The sequence below is a fragment of the Furipterus horrens genome, unplaced genomic scaffold, assembly GCF_987537825.1.
Source record: "Furipterus horrens unplaced genomic scaffold, mFurHor1.1.pri manual_scaffold_5, whole genome shotgun sequence".
Lineage (NCBI taxonomy): Eukaryota > Metazoa > Chordata > Mammalia > Chiroptera > Furipteridae > Furipterus > Furipterus horrens.
In genome coordinates this window covers 152,944,101-152,963,026 of record NW_028327175.1, presented here as the reverse complement: position 1 = coordinate 152,963,026, position 18,926 = coordinate 152,944,101, and the positions used below count along the sequence as shown (strand labels likewise).

The window sequence follows — 18,926 nt, the reverse complement described above, 5'->3', positions numbered from 1 at the left end:
ATCAATCCATAAATACCTAAAGTATATGTGATTAGCAATGCTTTAATACCGAAAGATGGCTTATTTTCTTAATCCAAAGCTCACATCATGTAATTATTCTTTCTGTAAACCACTAGTTGGTTATATTAACAATTGAGTAATCTTGACAAGAACTTGCTTTAAGCACTTAAAGATCCAGATGCTGATCAGCATGCATTAAGTGATTCAGCTTAATTAGTCTCATCTAGATAAATTACTTACCTCAGTTCCTATCACAATTTCTTCCCTGGTAGAGTAGAACAGAAATTCATACAGCTTGTAGTGTTGAAATAAGCTGAAATATAAAATAAATGTGCAACTGTGATCAATTTATTTCAGGAAAAAAAGCAAATATGTAAGAGTTTATTAAAGGAAAGTTGTTCATATTGACCAAGCTAAAGACATTAAATACTACTATGGAGTTAACCAGCTCCTTTATTCCAAAATACATTTGGCATAAGTTTATTTTATTTAGAAATACTAAGAAATTAAAGGTTTACTTTTTGAGACATTGACAATATAGCACAGTACCTAAAATAATATGAATAAATTAATCATGATGAGTAGGTAGGTTTTGGATAAGGGAGTAATTACAATGCACGTTGACATTTTTTAGCTTACATCTAAGTAACACAGAAACTTCACATTATTTTTCATATTTTGCTCCAAACTGGAGTCAGTTTCTTGTGCACGAATGGCACTAAATTGTATAAACTACTTCCATATCAATTACTTCTCACATTCTAAAACTGTTTCAAGATTAAATTAATCTCCAATAACTTCTGAAAAATGATACAACGTAAACTGAAATCTATTTAGAAGATGTCTCATTTTCTTGTAGAATATTTGATCACATCTCAAAGAGAAGAATTAATTTAGGAAAGATAATTTCTTCAATTCCTACCCTAAAGACCAAGTGGTAAGTGTATAAAAATTATAAAGAGCCAAAAACTATATGAGTTTCTTAAACACATATTTCTAGCAAGTTTAAAGACCTCAGCAATATATTATTAAAAGTTAAAATTTTACTGAAGGGCTGACTTCTAATATCCTGTTTGTGATACTATTTGAATATTTCTAATTCTCTTCCCGCTGGTTGGGAAAATTAATAGACTCATAATACAGCAAAATGCCTAAGAACAAAAAAATTGTCTTAGTGGTTTCTCTTTCACTCTGGTGGCTTTTGCTATTTAAGAAAATTGATTTTAATATAACTGAGAAATTAACATTTGCAAAATGTAGCTACAGAGCATGTATAATAATGGCTTCATCTGAATGCTGTAATGGATCAAAGTTTCAATTCATTTGAAATCAATGATAAAATCCTCAGGCAGCTGAGTCTCTTTGAATTATATTTGCAGTTGATCTCACTAGTAACACATTCCATTAAAAAGTGATGGGTGTGCAGCCTCACTTGTATTGAGGGGGGACCTAATACATTCAAATTAATCATCAACATTCAGAAAATTACTTAGCTTTTGACATTTCTTTGATTTGTTGGCTAGAAAATACGTCATGATTAGTGAAATTTGATGATTCCATGAAGCAAAATAAATTCAAATTCAAATTCTCCCTCCCTTACATCTCTTACCTAGGGAAAGTTTTAAGATTAAAAAGATTACACTGACAATAACTGATTTTGAGTAGAAAAAATAAAAACTATAAAACTATAAAATATTTGTCAATAGTTTGGCTTTCTCTCAGTGTAAAATTTTTCTTTCTCCACCTTGAAGTTAATTCATACATCTTCCTGAAATTTCACAATCTTTCACTAATTCTCCTCATTTCCTAGAGTAATTGGATTTTCCCATGGCAAAAGGGAAGTTCATGGCTCAGATGCCACAGTCAAAGATTCAAGACTGGCGCAAGGCCAGGACTAGAGTGAGACAGAGGAGGGGAAAGAGGAACCTCACTCAGGGGCAGGTCAAGTTGTCTCCATTGGTCTCCATTGCCCTACACTGGTGGCACCTTGGTTGGGGTTCTTAAACTTTACTAAGGAATGTTAGATGGCCTTTAATGGGAGCCGAGTGATACTTCTGTTATGAGATTACATTTCCTCCCTCTTTTATTGACTTCTGGCTGACCCAAGCCTGTAGAATATTTTTGTTAAACATGTTGTCTTAGACATAAATCAAACGGAAAATACGCAGAATGAAAATGGGCCAGGATCTCTGGTTCCATGTCAGAAAGAGTGATACCTTGTTGTGCACAAAGGTGTGGTGCTGATTTTCTTGTACTGAGCACATGCCTCTGCACATTACCTTCACCTAGTTCTCAGGGAGCTGGTAGAATACACAATGGCAAGAGTGTACTTGGACCAGATAAAGACATATATTTAAATGATGTCTCATAATAAAGAGCTACAGTAGTAGTTACATTTGTATTTGTACATTATACAACATTTAAAACTGTATATATTGCACAAGAAAATTCATCAGTACTTATAGTAATGTTGGGGAAGAATTTTGGTTTTTTTTTTTTTTTTTTTCAAGTCACAGACACATAACAGAATATACAATTTAGACCAGTGATTTTCAACCTTTTTCATTTCATGGCACACATAAACTAATTACTAAAATTCTGTGGCACACCAAAAATTTTATTTTTTGCTGATCCAACAAAAAATAGGTATAATTTTGATCCATTTATATTGGGTGACTACTGTGTTGACTGTTGTCATTTTTATATTTGACAATCTAGGGGAAAAGCAGTCAGTGCTCCTGACTAAATAGTCAGGTATTGCATATTTAAAAATTTTTTGTGACACACTGGTTGAAAATAGCTGAGTTAGACTCTATTAACAGGATCAAATGAGATTTCAATTTTATTGCCAGTTAACTTTCATGTGCTATGGGGTCATGTTCTAAAAACTACTCTCCCTAAATTGATGAGTGCTTTTACTGGTTGAGTAAATTTAATATCAGGTTAATTGAAGCATGCTTATACTTTCAGTAATTGACTTAGCTTCATATTTATAAAATTTCTTTGTAGTCATTAAAATAAAAAGTATTATGTGATTTAATTGCCATTAAATTTACATTTGTGGATCTATGAGGCATTCTGAACAGGTGTTATAGAAAAGCACATTTCTCTTTATACAATTTAAGTATCAATTCCAGATATCCTACTAACTGATATTTTATTTTTTGTAACAGGTACATTTAAGATATATAATTTCTTTGAAATCACAGTATAAATATTTAACAGCACCAAAATAGTTCTGATTTATTTTATATGACTAATACCTCAAATATTACCTTTCTTTTAGAATACTAGGGATTTTTGGTACATGGTTACCCTGGTTAGGCTCTAACAGTGACTAACACTGACATCTCCCCTTAACCATTTCTGAAATAAAATGTTAAGTACACTGATGAGAGAGATGAGATGAAGGAGAAAAGAGCCACCACCTTTAACCATCAAGAAGGTGTCATTATGGCATCTGCATTGGTTTTGTTGCTATGGTTAACAATCAGTTCCATTGTAAATCTCCTGGAGTTAGGGTTTAGCTGTAAAAATATGCTCTGCAAAAGAGATTTAGTAGGTTCAAACAGAGAGAAAGGGAAAGAAGGGTGCTATCTATACAAATGTGCAGAGGATTCCCCTTGCCCAGTGATGCCCAAGCCCTGAGAAGCAGAAAGACCCTTGGGGACCAGATTATCCTTCAATTCTGGATTTTCATTCCCTCCTCTCCCACTAAGAAAGGACCTTGCTTTATTCTAATTGACATGAAGACTACTGAGGCTTTTAATGGGAGACACACATTAGAGGTATGTTTTTATGTTAAGAAGTCATATATAGCAAATGCTGTTATATAAAGACATATCATGTACCATTATTAATTCATGCCAGAAACCAGTATATAAACCTTATCATATTAAACACATTAATATTTAAAAAGCTTCCAGACTACAACCAGGATCCTTGCCAAGCAAACCATGAGCATGTCTAGGACATCATGAAGCACCCTTTATTTTGGAACTTTAAAATTTAAAGTTGGAAAACACTGTAGTATACAGTATTAGAGGAACAAAAGTATTCTGTGGAAGCTTTTAGCTAGACAAAAGACAGATTTTTACCAACTCTTGTTTAAACATTTGCAAACTCTAAAAATGTCCCCTGGGAGAGATGCATGACTCTAATGCAGACCTTATGACAGATTAAATAAAAAGACAGATTTCTTAGTTCACCAATAAAGAATTACTGTAATAAAAATACTTTCCCTCCATATACCATCATTTTCTAAGCAGAAAGAAAAGCTTACTGAGTTTAATTGGTCAAAAGTACAAAATATTTCCGGATGCATAATAAATTTGAGGAAGTATATACATAAATCTTCTTAATTTCTGGTACAAAGCATCTAAAATAAATGTTTAAGTGGAAATGAATGTTGCTCTTTAAATTGTAAAATTTTGATGTCAAGGTCAACTACCTAAAATATAAATTCTCTTGTAATCAAGTTGGAAAAATCTGAATCATTTTATTTTTAAAATGGTATTAGAGATTTAAAGAAAAAAGAAATGCTTAATTTATTATAATTCTAAATAAAATCATACTTATCAAACACAAACCTTTTTTTTTTTTTTTTTATCAGAGTGTGAGGCTAGCTAAATCATTCAATGTCCTGACTTTTATTTGTTAATGGAAGATTAGAATATTATCTAATTATTGGTTGGGTTACTTACTGCATAAATTCTGTAAATGTCAAACTTGAGTAAAAATTGAATTAGTTTCTATTTAGAAGATATTTTTCTGGAAGACAAGAAATAACATATAAATGCTACTGAACAGAAATCCATACCTGATTTGTAAGTAATCAATGATAGCATTGGCTTGTTTTATGTCAAAGATATTCCATTTCTCATTTTTCAGTAAATGGGATGGTCCTATTTCAGCCATAACTTCTCCAAGCCATTTTAAGCTGTCTGCTAAGGACATATGCAGTGCTGAAATAAAATCCAGAGAAGGCGTAGGCATTATTTTGATAGATGTTTTGGAAAAAAAATAATCCAAGAGGTCCTTAAGGTGAAAAACGTACTTTTTCAGTATTTATGAGGACAAATTTTAAGACTATTGTTTCTTTACGATAAATTAATAATTATATTTTGAGTAGAATAACTGACGCCCCAACAACTGTAAATTTCTATAACAGTACACAATTTTCTGAAGTTTATGTTTTCATTTTAAGACACCGAAATTTGAAATCTATTTAAAGATGACTTTGAAATGGAAAAGAAATATTTTTATGATATTCAAATAACAGCACACATGGAAGTGAGGCAGAAGTTGGTTGGGCTAGCTGGTGAGGAAGGCCACATGGTAGATTCAGTCACTGTAGACAGCAAAGCTGAACTCAGAGCCGAACAGGTAAATGAACAGTCAACCGACACTTGGCTTTAGCTGATTGTTACCATGTGGAAATTTGGGCTTGAAGGTTTTCAGTGGATGCCAGAAATATGGATTTTTATGTAAAACATCAAGATTATTTTTCTTTTCCAAGCTATAGACTTACAATTTATGTAAGCTGTTCTCAAATTACGTGTGGTGTGGTGGTGAGAGCCAGATGACAGTGCATAAGAGTGGCACGGTCGCCACTGTGCCACCATTACCAAAAATAAACAAGTCAGTGACTGTGGTCTACTATCTTGCAGCTAGAAACAAACAAATAACAGAGCAACACTATCTTTTATGGCACTTGTTCAGGTGAAAAAGAAGTAAATGTCAAAAGCCTTAGACAACTTTTATAGTATCTATAATACAGATATTAACTTCTATCTTCTTTTCATGTTTGGTTACATTATGTTCAATGTTACTTGTGGCAGGAAAATATTATGAACAATCCAAACATACCCACTCCCCACATCCCAAGGTGAATCCAGGTAACTGGGCTGTCCAGAATGTCCTTTCCTGACAAGTGATGGTTGGTTGTATGGAAGGAAACTGAAGAGGCTTAAGGTGGAGAGTTGCAAAGCTCTAGCAAAAGTGAGGTTGGATCAGCTGCTTTGGGGAGGTGAGTGGGCTCTCAAGAGTACTGTGCTGCTCAGTGTGAACCCACCCTCCCATTCCTACCCACACCTCTCTCTCTCTCTTAGGAAACCATCGATACCCTTTCTACTTCCTGCTAATGGAGTAAAACTTTCAGGGAGGTAGGAAAGGAGAATGCAGAGAAGTTATGAAGACATAGGCAGATTGCTGAACCCTGCCATTTCTGGGTTTCACAGCTACTTTTTATTTCTGGTTCCATGCCTCCAAGTTACTAACAAATGACAGTAATTTAGTATTTTAGGAAAATACTATAAATACTAACTTATAATTTATTTAATCTAGATTCTTTTCTACTTACAGAAATTAGAAAGCAGCAAAAATATATATATATATATATAACTATTAAAACCTGGTTTAATAAATGAAAATTGGTCCATGTATCACAGGCTCCCTCCAGATCATCTTTTATGAATGTCAGATACACAAATTATTGCTCGATAACTAGGCTTTCTGATACCATCCTAAGTGGAGTTCAATTATTATTGTATATTCCTTATTCCATAGCAAACTTCTTTAGAAAATAGTGGGAGTAACTTCAGAAATAAAAAAATCTATTGACTAAAAGCAATTAAAAAATGTATGGATTAAAAATGTGAATTATTTTATTAATAAAATGGTATCAATTAGAGATGCAAAAAATTCTTAGATAATTGTTTATAATTCTATATGTAATTATACTCATGGGTCTGCTGCATGGGCAACAGCAGACCCTCCATATCACCCTGCCCAGGCTCTGTAGCTTCAGCTTCACTGGAGAGGACACTCCAGCGTCATCGCAAGATGTCAATTCAACACGGGAGGAGACAGATACCGTGTCACTCCCGAGTCGGACTGCACAACCATTCTTGGCGGTGCAGATAGACTCTTAAGAAGCTACACCATCGTCTCTCGAGACGGACGGCTGCCGACGACGACGAATTATACTCATCAAGCATAAAAATATATTTATGTGACTATTTCTTTATGTTGAAATATAACTGATCCTTAAAACTGTTTTTCAATTCCTAATGTCTTTTTATAGATAATAGTTTTAAAAATGAAGAAAGTTATCATTTCACCTATCTAACTGAAATGTTTGCTCTTTTAAAAATCACATTTAGTGATGTGATTGAAATATGAAATATTTTACACCATTTAAATAGTAAGGGCTGTTAGAAATAAAATGTCTTTGAAAATTTATGGTAATGAAAGAGCACACTGGACTTAGATTTAGTTGCGAGATTTAAGAAGGTACCTCATAACTGCCACTTACTAGCTAGGTGATCTGAGTCCATTTTCCTTATGTGTAAACAAAAATAATACCAATATTCAAAATTATAGTGCTGTTCTGAAGGTCAGATAAGAAATTCATGTGAAACTCTTGGTAAATTGAAAAGATACATACACTAGTATATTACATGTATATAGTGCTTTCTAGAATTCAGCCCAAAGCCAGGCACATTTGATAAAGTAATCAGAAGAATGGGCTCTCACTCACTGGGGTTGACCCTTGTGACCTTAAGGAGTTATTTAAACTTTCTGGATCTCATTTATGTTTCCTATTTTTTTAATGGAAAGAATAATAGAACTACTTTATAAAATTGTGTGTGAATTAAATGACACAAGGCAAATGACACTGTGATAGGCACAAGTTAATCACACAAATTTTAGCTATTACTATTATTATTGTCATTACTATTTGGGGGAAAATGAGTCAACTTTATGGAACTAAAAAGTAGTCTATGGTCATTTACTAATGTTCATGTTATACACAAGGGAATCAATCTGGGGCCATGGGCCTGGAGAGAGGCCAAATATTGTCTCTCTAATACTTTACAGCTTGTCTTTGGTCAGGCCCTGGAAAAACTAGACCCCGAAATATATATTGTTAGGACAACTGTACAAATCCTATATATTTTATAATCTTTCAGCTGATCCAATTTGATTCCAGGTGGCCTGTCTGCAGAATGCCTTGTAGATAACACAGCACAAGTTTGAGGCAAGAAAAAGATCAGAAACTGAGTCAGTATAAAATGCAGTTCCCACACTAGAATTTTATTAATAATGATCAACCACACTACAGCTAACAGCCCAGACTGGGCTCTCAGTGCCTTTTCTATTAGGATGTTGCTGGGTGGAAATGCTCACTGGGGCTCAGGACTCGACCACCTCTTAGTCTAAGTATAAACACACGTTACCTCTTACCTTGGCTAAGATTACATTTGTCCCTGATGATTACTGTAACCTTGCTGGTTTTTTTTTTTTTTTTTTTTTTTTTTCCCTTGCCATAAGGGAAAACTAGATCCCTTGCTTTTTTTCTGGTTAGATTTCACATATGTACTTTTATTCTCCCATAGTTTATGAGTAGTTGGATGGACCCTACTCAGGTTTAAAAATTCATTTTTGAATTGATATCAACAATATAAAGTTTCACATAAAAGAAATGTTCTTGGGTCAGTTATAAATTATGGAAAAAGTTTAAAATGGAAATACCTTGTCAGATTTGGAATTGAGGTTCATGAAAATTTTATACTTCCCTTAATTCTGTTTCTAGTTTGTGAGTAATCAGCTCAGAGGTTGCAGTGGTTAGGACTGTTTATGTCATACATTCCTTTCACAGTTTAAGCTTTGCATAGGTGATCTCTTCACGTTGTTCAAAAAAACACAGAGGAAAATACACTATGGAAAGACTTCCTTCAATTCCTGTTGTCCAAAATGCCCAGTTCCCACACCGTTCCCTATAGAAAATTTTGATAGTTTTTTTTTCTGCATTCTCCTAGCATTTCTTTGTACATACAATAAACAAAAGCATATATGTTCTCATTTTGTCTTTTTTATAAACAAAAGCACACAATTCTGCACCTTGCTTTACTCAATAACAATATACAGTTTCCCAAACAATACTTAAAAGCTTCCTTATTCTTTCCTTTCTACAGCTGCATTATATTTAATTTTAGGGAGACTAGTCCCTATTAGTTAACTTTTATTTAAGAATAGTCTTAGATTTACAAAAATGTTTCAATAATATCGCAGTTTCCATACACCCCAGTTTTCCCTGTTGTTAATATTGTTACGGTACATTTGGCACAACTAATGAACAAATGCTTCTGAGAGATTTCTTAGTTTTTATTAAAGGCTTTCTTATCTACCAGGATCCATCCATGATACCCCATTACATTTAGTTGTCACATCTTCTTGGATTGTACGGTTTCTCATACCTTCCTTGTTTTTGATGGCCTTGACAGTTTCAAGAAGCACTGGTACGGTATTCTGTAGTATGTCTTTCAATTTGGATTTGTCTGTTATTTTTGTCATGATTAGATAGGGGTTCATGGTTTGAGGGAGGAAGACCACAGTGCCATTCTCATCACATTATGTAAGGGTGTATACTATTAAGCATGGCTCCTCAGTAATGATGTTGGCCTTAAACACCTGGCTGAGGGAGAATTTGCCAGCTTCTCTATTGTAAAGTGTCTGTCCTCCCCGTTTCCATACTGTCCTCTCCGTTTCCATACTGTCCTCTTTAGAAGGAAGTCACTGTGCAGCCCACACTTAAAGAGTGGAGAGTTATGCTTCAACTTCTTGAGGGTGAACTATCTAAATGAATTATTGAGAATTCTGTGTGGGAGATTATCTATTGTACTCCAGGTCATTATTTACTTAATCATTAATTGATGTCAGTGTGGATCCATGGATAGTAATTTTATACTTTAGATTATAATTCAATACTGTATTGAATTTTGTTCAAATTGTTCCAACCTGGGATATTGGGAGCTTTCCATTTTCATTCTTGAGTCCTTATTTTTGGCCACTAAAGTTGCCGCAGGTTCATCTTTTATGATCCCTACTCAATGTCTACAACCATTTTTCTGAGGAGCCCTGGTTCCTTTTATTAAAAAATGAAATTATAAACCTAGACCTGGGTCCTGGGTATGCTCATTGCTACTGAGATGTCATTGCTTGTAGGCCCTCTCTTTGGACAGAACTAAGAAATATCTGTGTGTAATGACATCAAAGAAGAAATCAAGAAATTTCTAGAAACTAATGATAATGAACACACAACAGCCCAAAACCTATGGGACACAGCAAAAGCAGTCCTAAGAGGGAAGTTCATAGCAATACAGGCATATCTGAAAAGGACAGAAGAATCTCAAATAAAAAATCTAACCCTAAAGCCAAAAGAACTAGAACAACAACAACAAACAAAGCCTAGGGAAAGAAGAAGGAAGGAAATCATCAAGATCAGAGCAGAATTAAATGACATAGAGACTAAACAAACAATCCAAAAGATCAACGAAACTAGGAGCTGGTTCTTCGAAAAAATAAACAAAATCGACAAGCCTCTAGCCAGGCTCATCAAGAAAAAAGAGAAAAGACCCAAATAAACAAAATCAGAAATGAAAGAGGAAAAATCACGACTGATACCACAGAAATACAAACAATATTAAGAAATTACTACAAACAACTGTATGGCAAGAAATTTGACAACCTAGAAGAAATGGACAAATTTCTAGAAACATATAACCTTCCAAAACTGAATAAAAAAGAAGTAGAAAGTCTCAACAGACCAATAACAAAGAAGGAAATTGAAACAGTAATAAAAAATCTCCCTGCACACAAAAGCCCTGGACCGGATGGCTTCATAGGCGAATTTTACAAAACCTTTAGGGAAGAACTAACTCCTACCCTCCTCAAACTATTCCAAAAAATCCAAGAAGAGGGAAAAATCCCAAACTCTTTCTATGAAGCCAGTATTACCCTAATCCCCAAACCAGGTCAAGACACAAGAAAGAAAGAAAATTACAGGCCAAAATCACTGATGAACATAGATGCTAAAATCCTCAATAAAATATTGGCAAACAGGATCCATCAAAAAGATCATACACCATGATCAAGTGGGATTCATCCCAGGGATGCAAGGATGGTTTAATATTCGCAGATCAATAAATATAATACATCACCTAAACAAAATGAAAAACAAAAATCACATGATCATATCAATAGATACAGAAAAAGCATTTGGTAAAGTACAACACCCATTTATGATGAAAACACTCAGCAAAATGGGAATAGAGGGAGCATACCTTAACATAATTAAGGCTATATATGAGAAGCCTGAAGCCAACATCATACTCAATGGACAAAAACTGAAAGTATTCCCCCTAAAATCAGGAACTAGAAAAGGCTGTCCACTCTCTCCACTCCTATTTAACATAGTGTTGGAAGTCCTAGCCACAGCAATCAGACAAGAAAAAATAAATAAATAAAAGGCATCCAAATTGGGAAAGAAGAAGTAAAACTATCATTATATGCAGATGACATGATAGTATACCTAGAAAACCCTATAAACTCCACTAAAAGGCTACTCGATATAATAAGTGATTTTGGCAAAATAGCAGGGTACAAAATAAATATGCAGAAATCTAAGGCATTTCTGTACACCAACAATAAAATATCAGAAACAGAGACAAAAAAAGAAAATACCATTTTCTATAGCAACAAGAAAAATAAAGTATCTAGGAGTAAACTTAACCAAAGAGATAAAAGACCTGTACTCTGAAAATTATGTAACATTGAAGAAAGTAATTAAGGAAGATACAAATAAATGGAAGCGAATACCATGTTCTTGGATGGGAAGAATGAACATCATCAAAATGGCCATACTACCCAAAGCAATTTACAGATTCAATGCAATCCTTATTAAAATACCAATGACATATTTCACAGACCTAGAACAAATACTCCAAAAATTCATATGGAACCAAAAAAGACCCCGAATAGCAGAAGCAATCTTGAGACAGTAGAACACAGAAGGAGGAATCACAACACCAGATATCAAACAATACGACAAAGCCACTATGATCAAAACAGTCTGGCACTGGCATAAGAACAGACATATAGATCAATGGAACAGAATAGAGAGTCCAGAAATAAACCCAGGCCTCTATGGTCAACTAATATTTGATAGAGGAGGAAGGAACATAAAATGGAGTGAGAAGAGCCTCTTTAACAAGTGGTGCTGGGAGAACTGAACAGGGACTTGCAAAAAAATGAAACTAGACCACCAACTTACACAACACACAAGAATAAACTCAAGATGGATCAAAGACGTAAATGTAAGCCATGACACCATAAAAGTCCTAGAGGAAAACATAGGCAGGAAAATTTCAGATATCTCACGTAACAATATCTTCATGGATACATCTCCCAAGGCAAGAGAAATAAAGGAAAAAATAAACAAATGGGACTACAGCAGACTAAAGAGTTTCTGCTCAGCAAAAGAAAACATCAGCAAGATGAAAAGGAAACCAACCATATGGGAAAACATATTTGCCAATGACATCACAGACAGGGGACTGATCTCCCCAATATATATAGAACTTATATGACTCAACATCAAGAAAACAAACAACCCAATTAAAAAATGGGCAAAGGACCCGAACAAACACTTCTCCAAAGAGGACATACAGAAAGTCCATAGACACATGAAAAAATGCTCAACATCATTAGCCATCAGGGAGATGCAAATAAAAACCACAATGAGATACCATTTTACACCAGTCAGAATGGCCATCATCAACAAATCAACAAACAACTTGTGCTGGTGAGGATGTGGAGAAATAGGAACCCTACTGCACTGTTGGTGGGAATGCAGACTGGTGTAGCCACTATGGAAAACAGTATGGAATTACCTCAAAAAACTAAAAATGGAACTGCCTTTTGAACCAGCGATTCCACTGTTAGGACTATACCCGAAAAATCCTAAAACACTAATTCAAAAGAACTTATGCACTCCTATGTTCATAGCAGCACTGTTTACAATAGCTAAGTGCTGGAAACAGCCTAAATGCCCATCTGTAGATGACTGGATCAAAAAACTGTGGTACATTTACACAATGGAATACTATGCAGCAGAAAGAAAGAAGGAACTCCTGCCGTTTGCAATAACATGGATGGAACTAGAGAGAATTATACTTAGTGAAATAAGCCAGGCAAAGAAAGCAAAATACCATATGATATCACCTAATACAGGCAACTAAAGAACAACATAAACAAATGAACTAAATAGGACAAGGAGCAGAATAGCAGTCAATAGGGGGGAGGGGGGAGGGAGAGAAAGGGGATAAGTAAGGGAAGGGTTTAGTTAAGGAATGTGTATAAATGACTCATGGAAATGGACAGCTAAGAGAGATATGATTGTGGGAGAAGGGGTGGGCTGGGTGCGGGAGAGCAAAGGGGGAAAATGGGACAACTGTAATTGAAAAATAAAAAAATAAAAAAATTAAATTGATTTTCAGACAAAGAAAAATATATATATGTGTGTAGGCATATGTGCACTTAAATATATAAATATACACTTGTGTCTATATTAAGTTAAACGTAAGGTCACACTGATGTTTCCAGTTGAAATTTCTAATCGTTTGCTTTTACAAACATTACTGTAATTAATGACTTTACATATATATCAGATTACATGCATGCAAATGGATATGTAGGATATAATCCCTAAAGTGGAATTGCTGGGTCAAAGGGACAATACATTGTAAATTTGATAGATAACTTCTAACCTACACTCTATAGAGCAGTTTTAATGTATACTTTATTAACAGTATAGGAGCGTATCTGTTTTCTTCCAGATCTGACAACTGAGAATGATACCAAAATTTTATAGTTTTGTCAATCTGATATGAGAAATGACATTTCTGTGTAGTTTTAATTAGCATTTTTCTTATTAACTTTATGGCTGAACTCTTCATTTGTTTAAGAATCATTTGCATTTATTTAGTCACATCCTTGGCATCCTCTTCTATTACATTATTGGACTTTTTCTTCCTGCTTCTGCATGCTCTTTATAATTCAGAACTTAACTGTTTGATGGTGTGCAAGATGCAATAATTTTCTTAGTTTGTTTTCTTGATTTTTCTTTTAAGAAATTTCTTGTATTTTTTCTTTGCAGACTTTTGACTTTTATATATCAAATTTAACTACCTTTGTCTTTATGGCTTTATGGCTTGGAGGCATAGTTATAAATGTCTTTCTCATCTAAGGCTCTGAAGAAATTAAACCATGTTTTCCACTAACATTTTTATAGTTGCACTTATTTTACATTTAAGTCTTTGATCAAATTGGAATGTATTCTCGTTTATGAACAGAGAGAAGTTTGGATCCAATTATATTTTATTTTTTTCTAGATGGATATCTAGTTGTCCCAATATTATTTACTGAACAGTACTTTTTTTTTTTTTTTAACCACAGATGTGAGATGCCATTTTATCAAATATTGAATTCCAATGCTTGCTTGGGTTTGTTTCTAAACCTTTGGTCTGTCTGTTCAGGCATTCACTACTGTGTTTAAATATTTGAGATTTTATAAACACTACTACATACTAATACTTCTAATATATGCTATAGCTTCCTACATTTTTAAAGACAGTTTTTCTGGCTATATTGTATTTTTTTTATTTTCTATATTTTTGTGAGAATCTACTTTCCTAGTAACCCACCCCTAGGCAAAATATCAACAAAAAAACTGTTGGTATTTTTATTGGAATCTTAATATTTTAAATTAACTTGAGATTTCACATCTTTATGCTGTTGAGTCAAAGAATGCTGTGTTTTTTCTAAATGTTATGAACTTCTTTTTTGACCTTCTTAATTCCCCCCCAAAATCATGTTTATTAATTGTAACATTCTAATAAATAATATGTTTATTCTGTTTTCAGAAGTTTTCTTCCTATAGGACCTGCACATGTATTTTTTAAGTTTATTCCTAGGTAGTTTCTTTCTCTTGTTAGAGGATGTATATATTTGCTTTCATTAATCTTTTATATTTGTTTTTATACACACATATTTTAAAAATTATTATACAGAGAAATTGACTTTTCCTTTTGCTGTACAGTTTTGTGAACTTAAACACTTTTCTAGATCAGGTAACCACCACCACCACCATCAGGATACAGACAGTTATATCGCATTCCTGCCTATAGCTTGTCTTTTCATTTTCTTAAGAGTGATATTCATAAAACAAACATTTTATAATTTGATGCAATCCAATTTATAATTTTTTTTTAATTTTATGGTTCATGTTTTGGCGATCATTTCTAAGAACTTCTTATATAACCGCTGGTTGTGAAGATTTTTCTCCTAGTGCTTTCTTCTAAATATTTATAGTTTTGGAGGAATTTTTCTGTAAATATCAATTAGACCCAGTTAGTTGCTTATGCTTTTCTTTTTGTTTAGCTAGTTTGTGGTCCAATCAGATTCTTGAATGTATGGGTTCATGTCTTTTGCCAAAATTTGGGAAGTTTTCAACTAATATTTCTTCAAATGTTTTTTCAGCACTGTACTCTTCCTTCTATCCTTCTGGGACTGTGATGATAGGTGTATTAGAACTTTAGTTGTCCCATAGGCTCCTGAGGTTTTGTTCATGTTTTCTCTGTATTGTGCAGACTGGACAATTTCTGACACTCTATCTTCAAATTCACTTATTTCTCCCCCTTTGTCTTCTCTCCATTTTTCTATTGACTTCATCCAGTGAGATATTAATTATGGTTATTATATTCTTTGGTTTTAAAATATACATTTGTTTTTATTTATATCTTCCATTACTTTTGATTCTTTACATTTTAATATTTGTTTCAAGAATGTGCACTATTGTTCATTTAAGTACTTTTATAATAGCTGTTTTGAAGTCTTTGGCATATAATCTCAATATCCATTTCATCTTACTGTTGGCTTCTATTTATTATTTTCCATGCAAGTTCAGATTTACATGTTCTTTGTTTACTGAATAATTTTGGCAACGCTGTGGAAAGAACATGTTTAGAGAAACATGTAGTTCTCAAATATTCTATAAATATTTGTGTCATGGAAAAAAACAGCCAAAGTCTGTCTTTTTGATGATTTACTAAAAATTCCTTTTTGGAAGGTTGTAGTTTAACAATTGAAATTGAAACAATATTATATTATTTATTCCGCTTCTTAATTATAAAATGTGTTTCTTGAATGCTAGTAATGGAAAAGGCTGAATTGTTTTTGTTTTATATCATGTTTCCCATGTACAGAATAATATGAAATCAGTTATTATCAATTTGTTTCCATTATTGTGTATAATTATTTTATCTTCTATAGGTATCTTTTTTTCTTTAACATGGCAATACATACTTAAGTAAAAGCAAAGATGAACTTCTCACACTTGCAGAGAAGCAAAATAATAATTTCTTCTCCCCACATATGAGAACTCCCGATTCTTTGCTTGTAAAGATGACTGGGGGCAGAAAGAGTGCAAAGGGCACGAGTGGCTTCTCTGTGGTCTTGCTGACTCACTAAAAGCGTCATCTGCAGCAGTGTAGTTAGAAATTGATGCAAAGAACAGAACAGGCTTTGTGTGACTACAAGGCATCCACACATTTTGCTAGGATGACGGCCCAGTTAAAAACAACAAAAAATAGAAACAAACCTAAAAAAAGGGCAAATGACTAAAATTTTAAAAAAGAGAGAAAAGAAATAAGGTAAGGAACAAAAAAGAGGGGGAGATGGAGGGAGAAAGAGAGAAAAGGAGGGATGTCAGAAGGGGAGGAGTGAGGGAAAGAAGAAGAAAGAAAGAAGATGCCTTCCAAGACAAGTATATCTTTCAGTTGAGACACAAACATCTTTACATTTATTGTGCTAATGGCGTTTTGAGTTTTTTTATAGCCTGAGATCCAAATTCTAGTTCCGTCATTTCCCAGCTCTATGACCTTGTTCTCTGGGCTGCTTGTTTTGCTCTGAGACAATGGTTATAACACCCGCCCTGCAGCAGATGCTCTGAGGTTCAATAATGCATGTTAAAGGTTAGAGCCAAACACAGCACCTAGAATACAGAGTCGGCATTAAATAAATTATATTTCTTTCTTTTCCTCTTTCCACGAAACAATTTTATTTATTCTCAAACAAAAGTTAACACATTTAAAATTTTTCTGAGGAAGAATTTGAAAATTTCCTGTAGTAACTGATTGCAATGTTATATAAGAAAAAAATAGACATAAAATCTAAGTGTATGTGAGTAATGCCTATTTAATGGGGGTTTGAAATTGAGCAAAGTACCTCCTCTTTCAGTCATCCTGAGATATCCCAGTAATACTTCTAGGTAAGATGAGATGAAAACAGCTCAAACAATGAAAAAATACCTAAATAAATCTGAATTACCTGACATTTTGGGGAATGAATGGTGCTGATAAGATTTTAAAATAAAATGAATTTATCTTTGGTAAATTAATTTAAAAAAATACCTATATTATATATTTTATTTTATTTTTATTTTTTATTTTATTTTTTCCCATTATCATTTATCCCCCTTAAATTCCTACACCCCTGCAATCACCACCCTGTTGTCAATGTCCATGAGTCCTTTTTCCTTTTTGCTCAGTGCCTCCACTCCCTAACTCCATTATTAAGAGGCCTTTAGTATTGTTAAGTATTATTTGAAGTTTTACAACTTAATGAAGATATAAACTATATCAGCGTGTGTCGGCCACGTGATCGGCGCGTGATCAGCGCGTGATAGGGGAGTGACCAGCACGTGATAGGGGCGTGATCAGCACGGGCCGGGCACGTGATCGGCACGTGGTTGGGGCGTGATCAGTGCATGCCGGGCACGTGATCGGGGCGTGATCAGCGCGAGTCGAGCACGTGATCGGGGCGTGATCAGCGCGTGTCGGGCACGTGATCGGCGCGTGATCAGCGCTTGATAGGGGGCAGGTGGCTCAGACACCAAGTGGGCCATCTCTACTCCTGTAAAGGAGGAAAGAGGAAGGACATCCCTAAAATCAGAGAAGGAAAACTCTGACACCAAAAAAAAAAAAAACCTCCGCTGCCTTGCGGCATACCTCTTTAGGGGAAAGGCTAAGGGAGTAAACCCCGACAGAAAATCCGGAGCCGGAGTCCCTAAGGCGGTTTGACATTGTAGTCAACACCGGCAACTCCTGCGGCGCACCTGAAGCCAAGCTGTATTGACTCCGTCTTTCCCTTGGACCCTTCAGCTGCGAAGAGAGGGGGGGTCTGCTGCATGGGCAACAGCGGACCCTCCATATCACCCTGCCCAGGCTCTGTAGCTTCAGTTTCACTGGAGAGGACACTCCAGCGTCATCGCAAGATGTCGACTCAACACGGGAAGAGACAGATACCGGTTATAAGCTCATCCGATTGGCGAAGGAAACGAGCGCCAGAGGTCTCCTCTGACGGCGGGAGAGGTCATCGCACCTCACTGGACAGCTACCGCCCGCCTCAAGCTGGGCAGCCCCAGCCAATTAGGTGCCGTCTCGCCATGGCTCGCCTGCCCCACTGGGTGCGTGGGGATCAGAGAGGCGCCTCTCGAAAAGTGGGCCACAAAACACCCGCACCAGTTAATTCCAAGCAAACAACAAGAAAGAAGCCTCCAGCTCTTCGCCTCGCTAGCTGGAACATCAGGACCATGTGCCCTGGACTTACTGCAGACCTTCCGTGGATCAACGGTGCCAGGAAAACCGCTGTCATCGATAGGGAACTGGCACGACTAAACATCGACATTGCGGCTCTACAGGAGACCCGGTTGGCCGACAACGGAACTATCAGAGAAACCAACTACACCTTCTACTGGCAAGGGAAGTCTCCGGACCAACCAAGACAGCACGGTGTTGGGTTCGCTGTGAAGAACACGCTTGTTAACTCCATAGAGCCACCCACAGGAGGCACAGAGAGATTACTTACCCTCCGATTGTCAACGACTTTCGGCCCAGTCAGCATTCTTAGCGCGTACGCCCCAACCCTCTGCGCCACCATCGAAGAGAAAGAACAGTTCTACCATGCACTGGACGAAGCGTTATCCAAGATCCCCAGAAGTAACGCTCTCTATCTCCTTGGAGACT

General features: G+C 35.3%; 1 protein-coding gene across 1 annotated transcript in view; it reads right to left on the bottom strand.

Moving 5' to 3' along the window:
* Positions 1–18,926, bottom strand: part of CABCOCO1 (ciliary associated calcium binding coiled-coil 1) — a 127,156-nt gene that overhangs the window by 83,928 nt on the left and 24,302 nt on the right. The window contains exons 4-5 of the mRNA XM_090279299.1: positions 4,820–4,964; positions 241–313 (exon numbers count right to left, since the gene is read on the bottom strand). Coding sequence (XP_090135425.1) covers positions 241–313; positions 4,820–4,964 — 218 coding nt within the window. The remainder of the gene's footprint in view (positions 1–240; positions 314–4,819; positions 4,965–18,926) is intronic.